This window comes from Crocodylus porosus, unplaced genomic scaffold (assembly GCF_001723895.1).
Source record: "Crocodylus porosus isolate Cpor-Errol unplaced genomic scaffold, CroPor_comp1, whole genome shotgun sequence".
NCBI lineage: Eukaryota > Metazoa > Chordata > Crocodylia > Crocodylidae > Crocodylus > Crocodylus porosus.
Genome location: NW_017728948.1, coordinates 50,990,506 through 51,007,470, shown reverse-complemented (window position 1 = coordinate 51,007,470; position 16,965 = coordinate 50,990,506). Strand labels below are relative to the sequence as shown.

At 39.1% G+C, this 16,965-nt stretch overlaps 1 protein-coding gene across 3 annotated transcripts in view; it reads left to right on the top strand.

The window, feature by feature from the left end:
- Positions 1–16,965, top strand: part of CORIN (corin, serine peptidase) — a 236,358-nt gene that overhangs the window by 109,377 nt on the left and 110,016 nt on the right. For all 3 annotated transcript variants that reach the window (XM_019553231.1, XM_019553230.1, XM_019553232.1), the window contains one exon: positions 15,808–15,921. In XM_019553231.1, the coding sequence (XP_019408776.1) occupies positions 15,808–15,921 (114 nt within the window). The remainder of the gene's footprint in view (positions 1–15,807; positions 15,922–16,965) is intronic.

Here is a 16,965-nt window from a genome sequence, read left to right as displayed (position 1 = left end):
AGCTGACTTCCTGCCCTTTGGGCAGGGGGCTGGACTCGATGATCTCCCGAGCTCCCTTCCAGCCCTGATGTCTATGAAATCTATGAAAGCCCTCCATGGATAGTGTTAGCTCCCTGATCCTGCCTGCCCCTCCCCCTCCCCTGACCTAGATCAGGCTCTTTAGTCTCTCTTCATATGAAAGCCCCTTCATACCACTAATCATCCTTGTTGCCCTTCTCTGTATGTTCTTCTAGATCTTTTTTGAGGTGTGGGGACCAAAACTGGGCACAGTATTCAAAGTGTGGTTGCACCATGGATTTAGAAAGGAGCATAATGATGCTGTCGTTTGTTTACAATTCCTTCCTTCCCCTATCTTTTCACACATTATCCTTAGGACATGCTAACTGAACTTAAAATATGAGCTTCTGTGCATTCAAGCAGTAAAATGTGCTAAATATGATCATATTGTAGTAAAGTTATGATTTTTTCACATAAGGAGTATTTTCAGATCATATTAGGTACATACACTCAGCTGTCATAGGACTGGACCACAGAGATAACACAAGTTCAAGACTCCTATGTGGTTCTGGGGCTGGGGCTGAGAATCAGCTCATCATTAGTCCTAGCCTCAATACTGCACCAGAGCCAGTTCAGGACTGGCTCTACCCGCAGATCCAGTGGCAGGGAAGGCTTCTTGGGCACAGTGCCCCTTTTGCCCACCACCATGCCTCCTTTTGCCCACCACCAGCAGCAGAGACTCATTTTGCCTTGGCGTGCCAGGGGCAGGCATTCCCAGGTTGGGCAGTGCTGGCTACATGGCTGGGAAGGTGTGGGCTCCAGGCTTGGGGGTTGCATGTCCGCGTAGGCAGATGTGCAAACCGTGGTGCTCAGTGCTGTGGACAGTGGCTAGGAGTGTGAGGCAGGGCACAGCTGGCTGCAACCGTGTCCAGAGAGTGGGCTGAAATCATAGTAAATGTTGCTGTGTGACTGCTCAGAAAACATTTTAATTTTAATACAGCACAGTAATGCTTACTGTGAGATCAGATGTAAAACTTGGCAGGTGTCCCATGTGACAAGATGCTCAGGTTTTTTAGGCCAAGTGGAAGGTAGTCTGTGGACTTCTGTATTATTCTAGTGTTCATGGTCCCCCAGTATGGAGAGGGTAGAGTTGGTATCAAACTTGGCTGGCCATAAAGGCTGAGGCAAAGCAAATGCCTCAGAAAGTGTAAAGAAGCATTTAATAGATGTTTACTGACATGTTCCAGTGTTCTCCCAGGGTAGTATGTGCCTACATGTTCCTTTACTCGGTTTTGTGTTAGATGTCAAAAATGAGTCCAAAACCTGTTTTAAAGCCTTTTCTATTCTGGTCACCTTGCTACCACAAAGCTGGGCATTATGTAAATTTGTTAAGAAAGATGCCATATTATATTAGGTGTTTGTCATAGTATACAATTTTAGTACAAGTTTTATCCTCAAATCAAGAGCATATGTTGCTTATGGGGAGTGCACCTGGGAATTTGTAAAAGAGAATTTTGAATAATTCATGTAAATGTTGTATTATAAACATATCTTTCCATATTAGATTATACATCAATTTACTAATTTTCAGATTGATTTGTTTCTTGGGGATGGTGACTTAATATTCCAGGCATTCAGAATATGTAAATAGGTTTTATAAAAAATATTTCTTGCTGTCAACAGCTGGTTATAAAACATGAAGGTGCTATAAAAGATATTTTTCATTACTTCCAAAGTTCAGCGGGAAGGACCGATGTGCTAGGCCTTGGAGACAGACTGTGGAAACCTAGTTGTTTCCTAAGTTCCTCAGCATCTGTAATGCTGTTTCAGGTAAATAGAAGCTCTATATACTTGCCACACTTGAAAAAACTCACACTTTCGCTTGCTTGGGTAAGACCAGTTCTGGACAATGTTTTAGATACAGCCATTGCACTCCTGGTTGATCAGAAATATGGAGAATAAAGACTGCCTTTCTATATGGCATAGCTGGTCAGGGTCAGAAATTCAGCTTTTTGTTCTTAGGCACAGGAAAGGTCCTTTCTCCAGTTCCGGATTACTAGATGAAGTGCTTTTTGAGAGCTTCCCTTTGAGGTCTTTGAATATATTTTATTCACATCTTGCAGTTTTAAATTATTCCAACCTAACTCCAAAGTTTCATTGTTTTCATGCAGAATTATTTTATAGCTCTTTTGTAATGGGTTTGGAGAGAGGGGAGGGTCAGTGGGGGCATTGTCTTTCTGGGGATGGGAGGAGTGGGGGGCTAGAAGAGCCCAGTCAGGGTCAGGAGGTAGAAAGAGCATAGAACCAGAGCGCTCTGAACATGTAGAAACATTCGTTGCATTGGGGTAACTCATTCCTGATTTAAGTTGGTTTATTTCCTCGGTGAATTAACTTTGATCAGGCCCACCACTTTTTGCCTGATCTAATTGTCAATCTAAATGTAACATCTGTATGTACCCTTATAGTAACTCCCATTTACTGATAGCTTTTATCCTCACAACTGGAAAGAGACCCTACATCTCCAGAGTCCTAGTATGTTGCCTGACAAAGACTGTCCTGGCTATTTAAGATGAGCATAGGGTTTCTTAATTACCTTTTATTTTATGTTGATGATCTAAATGATCTGATCTCCAAATAGGTAAGATCATGTTATAGTTACTTTTTCCATACACTTATCAATGCCATTCAACTAAAAACGTCTGATGGAATCAAGTATTTTAACATATTTAAAAAAGTAATATATAATTTAATATTACTGAATGAAAAATGATAATTTTAATAGAATTCTCAACACTGAACCATGAATAAAACATAATTAAATAAAAGATTTTTTAAGATAGCAAACAAGACAAAGATCTTTTGAAACAAATATGCTGATTTTTCCAGGGTTAAAGTTGTAAGGCATTTATGATACAAACTTCTGATATAGAGAAAGCAGGGCAGGGTGGCTTCTTATAGACTAACTTGTTCAGAGAGGCATACGTTCTTATAGGCTACAACCTACTTCATCAGATACTATGAATGACGCTCCATTCATAGGGGTGCTAAATAGAAAGTCATTTAAATACAAATAATGGGGGGGGGGAGGGAAAAAGGGGTCACTGCTGAGAGAAACAAAGGTGAGTTGAAGAGATCAAAGCACTCTGAGGTCAGTGATGGAGTTTCCAGGGAGGTTAAAGTCTTCTTTGCTGAAGACTTTTGTGTTTTACTGAAACTAATGTCAGGGCAGCCTTCCACATAAACATTGCCTCATCTGTCCAATATAGACAATGGAGGGGCACTGTAAGTAAGTGATGGCACATATTTAGGGTGGATAGCCTGTGGCATGCATGTCACAAGTGGTATGGACAACCTTTGTGTGTGATACCTGGCAGATCAGAAAGGGGCAGACAGCACAGGGGCAGATAAGGCAGGTAGCAGAAAGCAAAGCAGCAGATTAGGCAGGGAGCACAGTACAAGGAGTAGAAAGCAGAGTAACACATCAGGAAGGTATCAGAGAGCAGTCACAGATTGGACAGGGGAAGAGGATCAGAGTGGCACTGGAGGAGAGTACAAGGCTTAATCTGTACCAGATCTGCCAAAAAGGTTGGCCCCTACTGGCATATATGTTAGCAGAGGAGGAGGGAATACATCTGGCTTTGCATAAAGGCATACATCCAAATCATGAACATGTGTGTGTATATATACAGGGTGTTTATAAAGTCCTGGTGCAACTTTAAACTTTAATACCTTTGGATATACACATGATGGAAGCAAACTGTGAATGGCAATTGAAAGCATAATTTGTTAAGTTTTTTAGCATAGTGTAAGCTATGCATAGGGTAAGGATCACAAATGCAATTCATGAAATCACTCAGAAGCAACTGGAAAATGTTTTCTGTGAGGTGGAAAATCAGATTGAATGATGTATCATGAAAGATGGCGGTTATGCTGAAGCCTAGAAATTTGAGCTGTATTGTGTTAAAACTTAATGAATTATGCTTTCAGTTGCTGTTTACAATTTTCTTCTATCATGGGGTACATCCAAAGTTATTAAAGTTTAAAGTTGCACAAGGACTTCATAAACATCCTGTGCACACGCACGCACATGTATGTGTGTGCATGCGTGTGAGTGTGCACGTGTACATGCACATATTTGATTTGATTTGAATTGGATGCATGTCTTTATGCAAAGCGATAGTAAAAATTGATTGCTAGTATATTAAAAGCTGAGAGAGATAAAATATGTGGGATATATATATATATATATATAGTGACCAATCATGGTCCTTTCAGAAGTATTGAGGATTTCTTATATAGCATAAAAGAATTTCATAGCCATATATGTTCCACGTTAGTCACTTGATTAAATGTTAATTTTTTCTCCTGAGAAGCTACTGTTTCTTTCTATAGCTTTGGACTGGCAGCCAGTAGGTTTGTTATCTGCCTGTACTGTATCCCAACCCTAACCAAGCTGTGATATAGCTAAGCAGACCTATTTATGCATAGACCAGTTTGCTAAAAGCATTTGTTATACATACAAGAACTGAGCTAGCATGGGAAGGGTGTATTGTCTGTTTTATGTACTGAATAAGATGTAGATGATGCATCAAAACCGAAACTTGAAACACACATTATTGAAAGAAATTTGGAACTCAGATTCAAATCTCAGGAGAAAAAATTATAATTTAGAATTTTAGGTTTCAAAGCTTTATGCAAGTCCCTGGTGCACGAGTGTTTGTTCAGAGCCATTCTTACTGATGTCAATGAGATGGACTCAAAATCTTCCTGGGAAGGAACCAGGCTCTTTGGCATTACTCTGGAAAAATTCTCAAGACTTCCAACATACTATGTTATAAAAGAGGGTGGGAAGCATTTACATTTTGACTTGATAATAAATCCAGTTGGTTTCTGCATCATTTTTAAAATTGAAAAATAGAAACGAAGTGGTGCTTTGGTTTTATAAGTACCCCACCTTTTTATTTGCATCTTCCCCTGGTATTTCTGTGTTTCTTATTTGTTTCCATCTTAATCTGTTTTGGGAAGAATGAGAAAACAAGTAATAGAGAAAAGGGGAAGAAAAAGATGAAAGAATCTTGGAAAAAAAATAGAAAAAACCCAAACATATTCTTGTTTTCAAAATTTTAATATATTCTGTTTTAGTTTTTTCCAAATATAGAATTTCCACTCCCATGCAAAACTTTGTATGAAAGTAAGTGTTATTTTTTAAAACTTTCACAGAAAATATTTATTTTTGAGCTGCTGTTCTCTAATCTCCAGCATTTGGTTCTACAGACCTTGGGTAGAATTTACATGAGGATTTTCTTCTATATGCCATTGAGTTAGTTGATTTACAGTGTTTCTTGCAGAAACAGCAAGTGCATGGAGTGTTTAGGTCAACAGTTACCAATCACGGTACTTTTTAACAACTGAATATATTATACAAAGAATTAGTGACTTGCTTGTGTGGATATACATGCTTAATCTATAAAGTAATGAGGGCAAAATGTTATACCTTTTCATTTTTCTTATGATATTAGATGTTTGTAATTGTGTATATTACATTTCTATTATTTAACTGTTTTTAGGTTTTAGTTTTAATTCTGAATAATATCATGCAAGAAGGTAGTGTTGAGGTGATGTTGTCATTATGGTCTATGACTAAGGGACAGGCAAGAATCCTTGTGGGTGATATCTGTACCCTTCCTTGGACCTCTCATTATATAAGAACAGTTCACTGCTTGATCCAGTTGCCTTTGCTTAGTCAGCTTTCCCACTGTAACCAATGACAGTTTTGCCTATAATGGAAATCATCCCATTTAAAAGCATCCTTGCAAGAAAAATAGCCTGTGAAAAAATGGGTATCTTCACACCCTGGTAACTGGATTTGTTTCCCTCTAGCTCCCAGGTATGTTTTATGTCAGGCTATATTACAATGGCTTTTGCAAGGTTTGGCCCTTTCTGACAACTCTGTGATAATGTGGGGGGAAGGACAAGCAGGATGATGTATAGGAAATTCTTCAGTTAAAACTCATGAAGTTTTCCTGGCCTCACTACAGGTTTTTATGTAGGGCATGATTTGGCTCAGAGTAAATAGTGGAAGGCTAAGCCTTTAATTTGATTTAGTGTTGAGTTTGGGAATACTGAACAACCCTTAACTTTTATTCATGTTTGTTTTAGCGTGCAAAAAGCTCCCTCATTTTAAGTTATTTCCATGCTCTCAGAATTATTCAGCTGGGTAGTACTTCTGATTGTCTGCTGGTAGAAACAACTACCCTAAATCAATTCTTACTGATTTTTTCCCCTAATCACTAAATATGGCAAAAGATTATAATGAGTATTTTCATTTTATAAAAAGTTGTTTGGGGGCCTATAGATCTTACTCTTCTATAAATTAAATATTACTTTTTTCCTAGTACATCTGTTTGTAAAATCTTCAGATAATGACTTACTTGCAAGATCTCAGTGAATGGACAGGAAACACTAGGCACCTGTTTTAAATTAAAAACATATTAACCTGTCAGTTGCAATGTAGCTAAAAACCTTCAGAATCATGTTTTCACTGGCAAAGGCATGCTCTTATATAAATATATCATAATCAATTGTTTTTTGGAAATGTGTGATATTCTAGAAGTTAAACCCTAAATAAATAAGCCTTATGGTGTTTAGAGATGTCTGTTGTCTGGCAATCTGATGATTTAGTAAAATACTTAATCCAAACTTCTGCTGGGCAACTTTACCGTATTAATATCCAAAGGTGAAGTTGAAATTTGGTTTTGTTCATAGGAAGAGGATTCTTTTATTAAAATGGTTGTACTTAACTGGTAAAACAATATTCTTAGAGTCACTAAGAAAAAATAAAATAGTTAAGCCAGAATTACACACAATAAAATAATCGTCTATTATGTTTTTCTCTGTGGTATTAGTTCTCTAGAGATTATGCAGGGTCTGGTCTCCAAGTCTAGTGAATTTATCACAAATCTGGCAGGGGGTATTTGGGGTTATCTGCTTCAAATAAGCTACCTCAGGATGAATAAAGAAGAGTTTCAATTAATAGCTGAGGATAAAAAATTCTGGTAGAACCAGAAAGTACCATATTTACTCAAATACAAAATGAGGTTTTCCCTCCAGTAAATATGGTGGGGGGGGGAACCCCCTTGCCTTATATTTGCATACAAAAAACCCTCACTAAATACGTTATCTAGCATTAAAATCCTGCCAGAAACAGCATATTTTCAGTAATGGAAACCGACTATAAAGTTGATTAAATGTAGCCAACATTGAGCATGACTATAAAATACATGGCTCATATGATGGGTACCTACAACGAGGCTAGGTGGGTGCAGCCCATCTAAACAAGATGTATGAAAGTGCCCACTGCATGCTGTCTTCTTCAGCACAGACTCTTTTTTGAGCCACTACATTGCATATATTCCTACTTCCTCTTCAGCCCCACAACTGAGCTAGGTTCATAGATAATTAGGGTTGGAAGGGACCTCAAGAGGCAAGGCTAAAATCAAAAGGGCAATAAAGCCTCAGCTATCAGTCTACCAGACAAAAGGGAATCAGAAGAAATGACCTGTCTGAGCAGTAGAGAAGATGAACAGGATGCCTTCCCCTCCGCCAAGCAGAATTAAGGCAACGTGGAACTGAGCCTCCCACCAAGAGCAAGAATGAGAACAAGTAGTAGTAAACTGGTTTGAAGACTAGCATGCTTGAAGGGCTGTGAGGCCTGCAAGGTCACAGTGCGAAGGTGGTAATTTCTCTAACATGGGTTATGTACTCATAACCTCTGGGCTTTACAAGTCAGCAGATGCATGCATAAAAGCACAACAAAAAGACTCAAAATTAAAAAACAAACAAACCTGCAGAGATGAGCAGCAGGAATACTGAGGAGCGTAGGGCCATTGTACACGCCACAAAATTGGCTTTTAAAGTGGCTGAAATGCCTTTTTGTACCACTTCAGTGGCATTGTGGTTTGCACGTTTGGTGCTGTATTCCACTTTAAATTACTTTGGTATGTAGCAAGATAAAACAGCTCTGAGGTGTTTTAGTTTGCTACCTAACAAAGTGCAAGAGTGCACAGGGCCCTGGAAGCCGATGTGGTTAGGGCTTGGCGGGCCCTACACAACTCAGGGGCTGTGGGACCTGGTGGCAACCTATGCAGGTAGGCTCCACTGAACAACAACAACAAAAAGAAGCGAGCCTGATCTTTTTTTTTTTTACTCCCCCTCCACAGAGCCTGCCTGAGCTGTGTGGGGGCCTGATACTTCCTTCCGCAGCTGTGGGGGTGGTGGTGGGGGCTTCCCTCCATGCCTGTGGCGCCCACTGGAAGCTTCTCCCCCTCCCCCCCCACCAAAGAGGCATGTAAAGATTGGGTCCCCACCCTAGTGTAACAGTACAGGGGTTTAGTTCAGTTTAATTCTCCCATTTCAATTTAGGGAGAAATCAACCAAATTAAACCCCCATGGTGTCTACAAGCAGCCCTAGAAAGAGTGACTTATGAGAAAAGATTAATAAAATAAAAAATCAATAGCTTGACTAAGAGATGTCAAAATGGAGATGTAGCAGTCTACAAATGTTTGAAACACAAAGGTTAGGAATTATTTAATGTGGCACACTGGGTTATGGTGAAGAGTAAAAGTTCAATGTTAAAATATAGAAGGTTTAGGTTAGATAATGTATAAAGCTGCAAAATAGAATCCCAAAGGAAGTGGTGGAAGCTCCATCATTCATGACATAAAAACTAATCTGGACAAAACATTAGAAATATAGTGGAGGGAACAAAAATGTCCTCAAACTACTAGTCTGAGAAGTATTTTTTTGCAGTGAGGGAGACTAGGGGATGCACTCAGGTTTTTTGGTTTTTCTTTTTAAAGAAAACAAATATGTCAAACAAAACCAATAAAGGAGATACCATTTTGAAACCTATACAATATAGTTGGCCCGGCTCTTGAATCTTTAAGAGTATTCTGAGTATATTGTTAAACCTGCAGCATTCTTTTTTTTTTTACTTCAAGAGATGGGTCTGAGGATTTTTCTGGGGATCTGAGTATTGGTCCCTGGGAAATGTTTAAAAGATACTTGCCATTTGGTTTTCCAAAAGCAAAAACATTTGCTATTCAAGAGCAATTTTAGAAGTTCCTGCAGTCTCATCTGACAGCAGTGCTTTTGCATTACGAAGTGAGCAGGTGAACTCCAACAGAAGAGGGGAAGTTATCTAAATCCTTCTCTTTCTGTTTGGTTTTAGAATTACCAAACAGCTTCCATAAAGCCCTTTGTGTTCAGCCACTGATTTCCTGTTTGGCCTTTGACACATCACTTCATCTCTCCTTTTCTTAATTTCCTTCTGTGCAAATAAGATAACAAAAGCTTGCCATCCTTTGCAAAATACTTTGAGACAGTTAAATAAAAAAATGTGTCATATTTAAAGAAAAAAGGATTTAATATAATTTCCAGTTTTTACACTTAATACATTTATTTAATAAATTAATTCAATAATGAATGCATTAATATATGAAACATGATTTTCTTGCAGTAAAAATCATAGTTTTTATATGTCTTATTTTGTTAAGAACCGAGAGCAGAGAAACAAGCTTTTCAGATTTATTCCAGGCACTAATTTATTTCCATCTTCCTCCTTTTCATATTCTGAAGCCATTTTCTGGATGAGTTATGAATGTTTTCTAGATTTCATCACTTTTACTTTGATTTCCATGTTTTTTGCCTTTTCCCATATGAATTAGTTTGTATTCTAATGAAAATTCATGTCCATAAGCTGCCCATGGTTATGTTTCCTGGACTAAATGGATTTTTATTTTTTTATATGTTTTATAATTCTGATAGAACAATAATGGATGTAAAATATAATGCAGACTACAAAATATGCTTCACCACTCTTGTTAGGTTTACAGAGATTTTTTGGCGGGATATTTCTATTTTTTCCCAGAAGAAAGAAACTATCCATGCGATTACAGATGCAAGAATCTTTTCAAAGAGCTATGTCATTTACTTGTTAGATATTATTCTAAATTTTTTTTGGATTGAAACAGTCACAAATTGTTTTATAATTGGGTATGTGTCCCAAGTAAAACAAATATATTTTTACCAGTCTGTATTGTTCCTCTATGAGAGTTTCTGAGAAACTTTCAGCCTCCCTAAGACAAGATATGCTGAGTTTGTTCCATTTTAGAATCTCTGATTGCAAGATAGCTGTCTGACTTCCATCTTTCAGATCACGTTATGTCTGGTTAATATTTACAAGGGAACCTGCTGTTTAGCAGGAAACTATAAATAATTAAGGTTTGATGTACTTTGTTTTTCAATGCATTTAACAACTTTTCTAATAGGGGCCTATGTGTGGCATTGTGAATCATTCCAGTTTCAAAGCAGTGTTTTCAAATAGCTCTCTGTTATAGGAGTTGTCAAATTTACTGGGTAAAATTTTGAATAATATTTTCCCATTAGTTTGTGGTAATTTATCAAGTTTCATCTAATTGTCTAGATTTGTGAGTCCTATTAATAGTTGTCTTCCTTAATAAATCATTCAGTTTTATTTAATTACTTCCAAATATAGTGAACCCCTTTTACAATACTCTGTGATATCAACTTGACCTGAAATACTTTCTAAATTTGGAATGTACAGCGCAGGAAAGCATTTGTACTGCACTAAGTAATTGTTGCTTATTAGTGAAACCCATTAATGTACAGGAGATGCGATTTAAAAAGTCAACATTTTAGCATAGTTTAACATGATACCTTGGTATCTGATAGCACAGTCTTTCCCTATTGTGTTGACTACATCCAATTTATTCTGGTATGGAAACTGTTAGCTAATGTTAAGTTTTAATAGTGATGTTTGCAAGTTCTTTTGTGCATGTCCATGGATTGATTTATTGTTTTGAAAGGCTTCCTTCCAGAATTTCCTTGTAGCATAGTTTGTGTGAAATGCAAGTCTACCCTAGTCTTCAAAAGTGAAATGCTTCAGAGGGACATTTTATCATGTGATGCCTTAGCAAATTTGAAGTTCAATTGCTCTTTATGAGTCAATCAAAATCCACTATTTTAAAGGTGGAATGTGCTGTAATTTCAGTTTCTGCTTTATACTGTGCCATATAACATCAAACTTTAAGATATGCTAACAGATTTGGAAAGGCTGCATATCTGAGAATGGCTTCAAGAAATAATGAACAGGGAGTCCTTGTTTTTGATACTTATGAATGTGATATACCTATGGCATTTCCTTTATTTTTGTTTTATATCTGTCTAGTTTTCTGCAATTCTGAAACTGAACTTCTTCCTCGGTGGCATTATATGCGCGTGTGTGCGCGCGCGCGCACACACACACACACACACAGAGTAATATTATTTCAGTGGACACAGTATTGCTTAACAACTAATGTGTTAATCATATTTTAGTGAGCAGGTTTTAGTTAATAAATTGTTCATTGATTTCTCCTGAAATACACTACATTTTTATGAATTGTCCTGTACTGATTGACATACTCAAATGTAATTGTGACAGGAGTACCTCTACTAGAGTCTTTCTATAGGTGACTCCACTCTCCTGTTATGGGCCAACCACCTGCCTACTCGCCTGCCATGCCTTGATCTTAATTGATTAATTAATAGATGTAATTAGTGGGAGGCTGGCCATTTTATTCATCCTGATGCCAGGGGGCGCTATCTGCAGCTCCTTTTCCTCCCCTACACCACAGCCCAAGCCTCACAGATGACACTGATGTGGTTTGATCTATGCCTTGTTATAATTTGGCCTTTCCCTCATCTTTCCTGGGCTTTCCACTGCCCCGTCTCGTTCTGTGCCTTCCTGGCACTCTGCTGCCCCCCCCTCACTCTGGGGCTTCTCATGCCCCCCCTTGCTCTGGGGCTGGGGCCAAGTTACCCCAAAAATGCTGTGTCCTCCCTGGCGCTGGGGTCCCCACATCGCCGGGGATCCCCTTTGTGGCCTCCCCCAACCCCTAATAGCCTCACCCCATCCTCTGGTCTTATGAAACTACAAATAGAAAACTCAAGCCCCTGGGCTATAACATAAAAATCTCATTCAATCCCTACCAGGGAATTCTCTACCTGTAACAACAGACAGGAGCTGCTCGGGCCATCAGGCTCCTCCACTCTGCTTGCTCCAGTACAGCTCCCTCTCCCTTGGCTGCCAGCAGAGCACTGCCTTCCTGGTCTCACTCCTGGGGTTTATATGTGCCAGGCCCTGCCCCTTCTTGTCAGCTGACTCCCCAGTGGTTGCCCTAGCAACCAGCACCTGTGACTCTGGCTGCCCTGGTAACTAGCAGCTGGGCTCCCCACTCACTGCTAGGGCTCTCTCCCTAGCTGTTTCTGCTCTAAGGAGCAAGGCACCTGCGTGCTCTGCGACAGTAGATTGGTATGCACCTTTGTGCATACCAATTTATATTTGGGGTTTGGACAGGATGCTTAATAGGGTGCAGTTTTCAACAGTAGATAAAAAATATTACATTTTGATAATCTACAACCCCTCACATGTGAAAAGTTCATATCAAAATTTTGCTAGCTTTGGGTCAGCTTCTGAACCTATAGGAGTTGATTAGCTTTGATCAAGAAAATTCTAACTCAAGAGGTGCAGGCACACGTTACAGGAGGCAGGCCTTAAATTGTAAACTTTTCTTTGTTTTATACATAAAAAATATTGTCACACAGTTGACACTCCATAAACTATAGCTGCTACCTGAAAAGAGCTAGTAGCTTGGTTAAAATGAGTGCTCAGACCAGAACCATCTGAATCTCTTGGTTCTACAAAACTGGCCTGTAACTACTGATGTGGAAGTGGGAACATGAGGCAAAACAAAAACCCAAACTATCTGCCAGGGTTACTTCAGGGCAGATCTCAAATGGTGTCTACAGGTTTTATGTCTTGGGGGCAGATACGATGAGGTCAGTTGCCTCTCTATACCTTTATGTCTATCCAAAGACCCTCACTGGAAGCAAAAGTCTACTGGATTACAGAGGTCAGAAATATTCAACATTTGGTTTTCCTTAGCTCATGAAACATGGAGACAAATCCCTTTTATCAGGACCAAATCCCAAATTGTCCATTATGTTACAGAGTTAAGTTAAAAAAGAATGCAGTTCAACAAAGACAAGTGCAAAGTGCTGCACCTGGGCAAAAAGAACTACTAACACCCCACCTCCCCCCCACAGGCTAGGGGATGACCTTCTCAACAGCAGAAAGAGATCTTGGAGTCATAGTTGACTCCAAGATGAACAAGAGTCGTCAATGTGATGAAGTGATCCACAATGCTGACTGCACTTTATCATGCATTAGCAGATGCATGATAAATGGGTCCAGGGAGGTGATGCTTCCCCTTTATGCAGCACTGGTCAGGCTGCCGTTGGAGCACTGTGTCCAGTTTTGGGTGCTGCACTTCAAGAGGGATGCGGAGAGTCTTGAGAGGGATCAGAGGAAAGCCACTCATACAGTCAGAGGCCTGCAGGCAAGGCCCTATGAGTAGAGACTGAGGGACCTAGATCTCTTCAGCCTTCACAAGAGAAGGCTGAGAGGTGATCTTGTGGCTGCCTATAAATTCGTCAGGGGAGGGCAGCAGGGAATAGGAGATGCTCTGTTTACTAGGGCACCCACTAGAGTAACTAGGAACAATTGCCCCCCAAAATTGATGGAGAACAGATTTAGGTTGGACATTAGAAAGAACTTCTTTCCAGTAAGGGTTGCCAGAATCTGGAATGGGCTTCCAAAGGAGGTGGTGGTCTCCTCTACCCTGGGGTATTCAAGAGGAGACTGGACCTAGTATAAGCAACAGAGTACATTGAAGCCTTGCAGAGATGCAATAGAAATTTTGACTTTCAGGGTTATTTGCTTCTATTAGGCTAGAAATGCCACGAGAACTGATTTTCTCGAGATGTTTCAGTGCTTCCTTTTCTGATAAGGTTTAAAATAATGTTATTGTCTGCGGGGAAAAAAGGTTGTGTTTGAGTCTTGCATGAAAGCACAGAAATTCTTGCATTCTCTACACCAATTCACTCATAGCTCTAATTTAAATAGCAGCCAATACCTATTTAATGTACTGGGTACAGGAAGAAAGAATAACTAGTGAGATTACACATTTAATTCTCTTCTTTTTTGCATCACTATCACAGAGATGTTGTTTCACTGAATTCAACAGAAATAAGGGACGAATCAGGTCCTCAGAATCTAATTTGTTGCAGTGTCTGGATACAAACGCTGCATGAAATGCCACTTAAGGAGATATTTTAAAATATAAAGGTATTTTGTTAGTAACAGGGTAGTATTAAGAAATGTGTGTTGTTCCATATCAAGTAGATTCCACAATTCATTTCAGGTTCATAGATAATTTAATCATGCATTGCTAAATCAATAGGGAGGGAACACAATAAATCATACTTTTATTTCTATGGCTCTTAAAGCTTGAAGGTCTTAGACTGCCATATAGAAACCCAGATAAGATAAAAATTTTACGGTTGTCAGTATGGTCAAATAAAAAGTAAGCAGGTCCTCATAATTATCACATTGGTCTCAGTGAGTGCATCTACATGTGCAATTAACATGATGCAATAAACTCAGGAGTGGGTTGAGCCAGAGTACACTGCTCCTGGGCACAGCATCTAAACGTGCTCAGGACAGCAGCAGTTTGAGCCAGGGTGGAGCAGCCCGGGGCTGGCAGAGGTCAGGGGGCTGGGGAGGTGTCACTCCTGTGCTCTGGGTGGTGGTGTCAGGTGGTGGAGGGCTGGCAGAGCTGGGCACCTGGTTCCCAGCTGGCTGGGTTGACTGAGCACCATTTGTGCCCAGAAGTCACTATCCACACATGCATTTGATTGCACATAATGACTGTGCCATATGATGGTACTGTCCCTGACAGTTCTATCTTGCAGCAGAGTTAATTAGTTTACTGCACCCTATACCAAAGTATGTGTAGACTAACACTTTAGTGTGGAGCAGTAAAGCATGCATGTAGATTCATCCAGTATAAGTGTGAATCGGGTTGTAAGGGATCAAGTTATAAATCTCTTCTGTATTAATTCTGCAAATGTGAAACCACACAGGAACATAGTGGGACTTATCACCATGGAAGAAACCTTGTGCAGGATACATTTTTTCTTCCCTCCTTTTATTGTTGTTGTTGTTGTAATATATATAATGCAGACTCTAGGAATAGAATAAATCCGTCTAGACAGAACAGAGCTGAGTAAATTGTGCAGAACATATTCATGACCACCTGTTAAAGGCCTTGGACATGTCAGTAAGTCAAGATTTTAAAGAAATGACTAGTGATTTGTATTGTCTTAATTTCTGAGTGTCTATCTCAAGATACCTTAAAGGGACTTCATTTTTCAGATACTGCTGACTACCCACCTGCTGAAAAACTGACCCTTTTAAGATGTCTCACTGGACCATCCAAAATGCCTTGTTTAGTTGCTTTTGGTTGTCTCAGTGTCTCCACTCCCATTCTGTAACAGGGTGATGATGATAACCTTCCTAATACACAAGGATTTTGAGAATAATTTCACCAATGTTTGTGAGAGCTTTGCCCTATAGAAAAGGGGATCATATAACTATGCGTACAGAAAAAGTCTCTTATTGGCACTGTTGAATCAGAATACTAGCCTGGATTCAGTCTCACAACCAAACATCAAAGCTTGAAACGGGTTAAGAACTCAACATTCTTAGCCTACCTCTGATTACGAATTAAATGCAAGTTGAATGTTTAAGTACGGTAAAGCATATATCCCAAGCAGATTTTACTTATAAAACAAAAATCTGAGAAGCTTATTCTGTGTTCCCTCCCCACTTTCTCTTCTCTTTCCAGTGCTATGTGGTGGTGATGAGAGCTTCTTGTGTTCCAGTGGAATCTGCATCCCTGGGAAACTGCAGTGTAATGGTTACAATGACTGTGATGACTGGAGCGACGAGGCCCACTGCAGTATGTCACTTAAACCTTATAGTGTTCTCTAGAGACAAACACAGAACCCTCTTGGGGAAGCCTAGAAACGAAAGTCAGCTATTGTAATGGGATGAGAGTTTTGCATAGCATTTGCGTATACCAACTTTTGGTATTTATTTCAGGTGCTAATGAATGTGTTTAACTCTGCCCAACCTGACCACAAAAAGGATTTTTAGTACTTTTAAACTTTATATTTAAAAAAATTATTTCATTAGTTAATTCATTAGCTAAGATTTCTAGAAAAACCCAAGGCAATCTGGTAGTCATTTTTGGACTTTTTTAAAAGTTGAGTAACCTCTGCTACAAAGAAAATTTTCATAAAGAAAGAACTTGTAAGTTTTCAATGTGTGCTTTTTTTTAATCCTTAGCATCGGTTCTAAAGTATATGCAAAACCACCGTCTTATAAAGTGTTTTATGCTCCAGCTCTGAGTGTGACCTTAAAAATAAATTTTTATTATGGGGTACAATGGAAAAGGGAATATATAGGGTATCTTCATTTGTTGTTTCCCTTCTCCAATATAATATACATCTCCATACTCAAGCATATGTCTTACTTTTCAGATGAGGAGATTCTAGAACTAGTACCTTGTGTAGAAAAGCTGAACAAATGTATGCTAGTTAAAAGTAGAACGAGTCAGGTTGGGGAAGTAAGTGAACAGTAAGTGTGCAGTGAAGTTACTACACATGGAGCCAAGCCAAAACATGGGTTCCAATTAACTCAAACTGTGGAAAAAACCAAGTTTGGATTAAGATATGAAATGTGCACTTCAAGATTCTCTGAAAATCATTTGCCTCTTCTGGATTCCTAGGGAGAAATTATAGGTAACATTTTCAATACTAAATGTCTTAGGAGCCTCAATCCAATTATAGGCTAATAAACTAATGAGATTTAAATTCTTAAATCACCTAGTTACTTCTGAAAATGTTTACAGATAATTTTACCTGTGAATACAGGCATACCTCGGAGATATTGTGGGTTCGGTTCCAGACCACCGCAATAAAGCGAATATCGCAATAAAGCA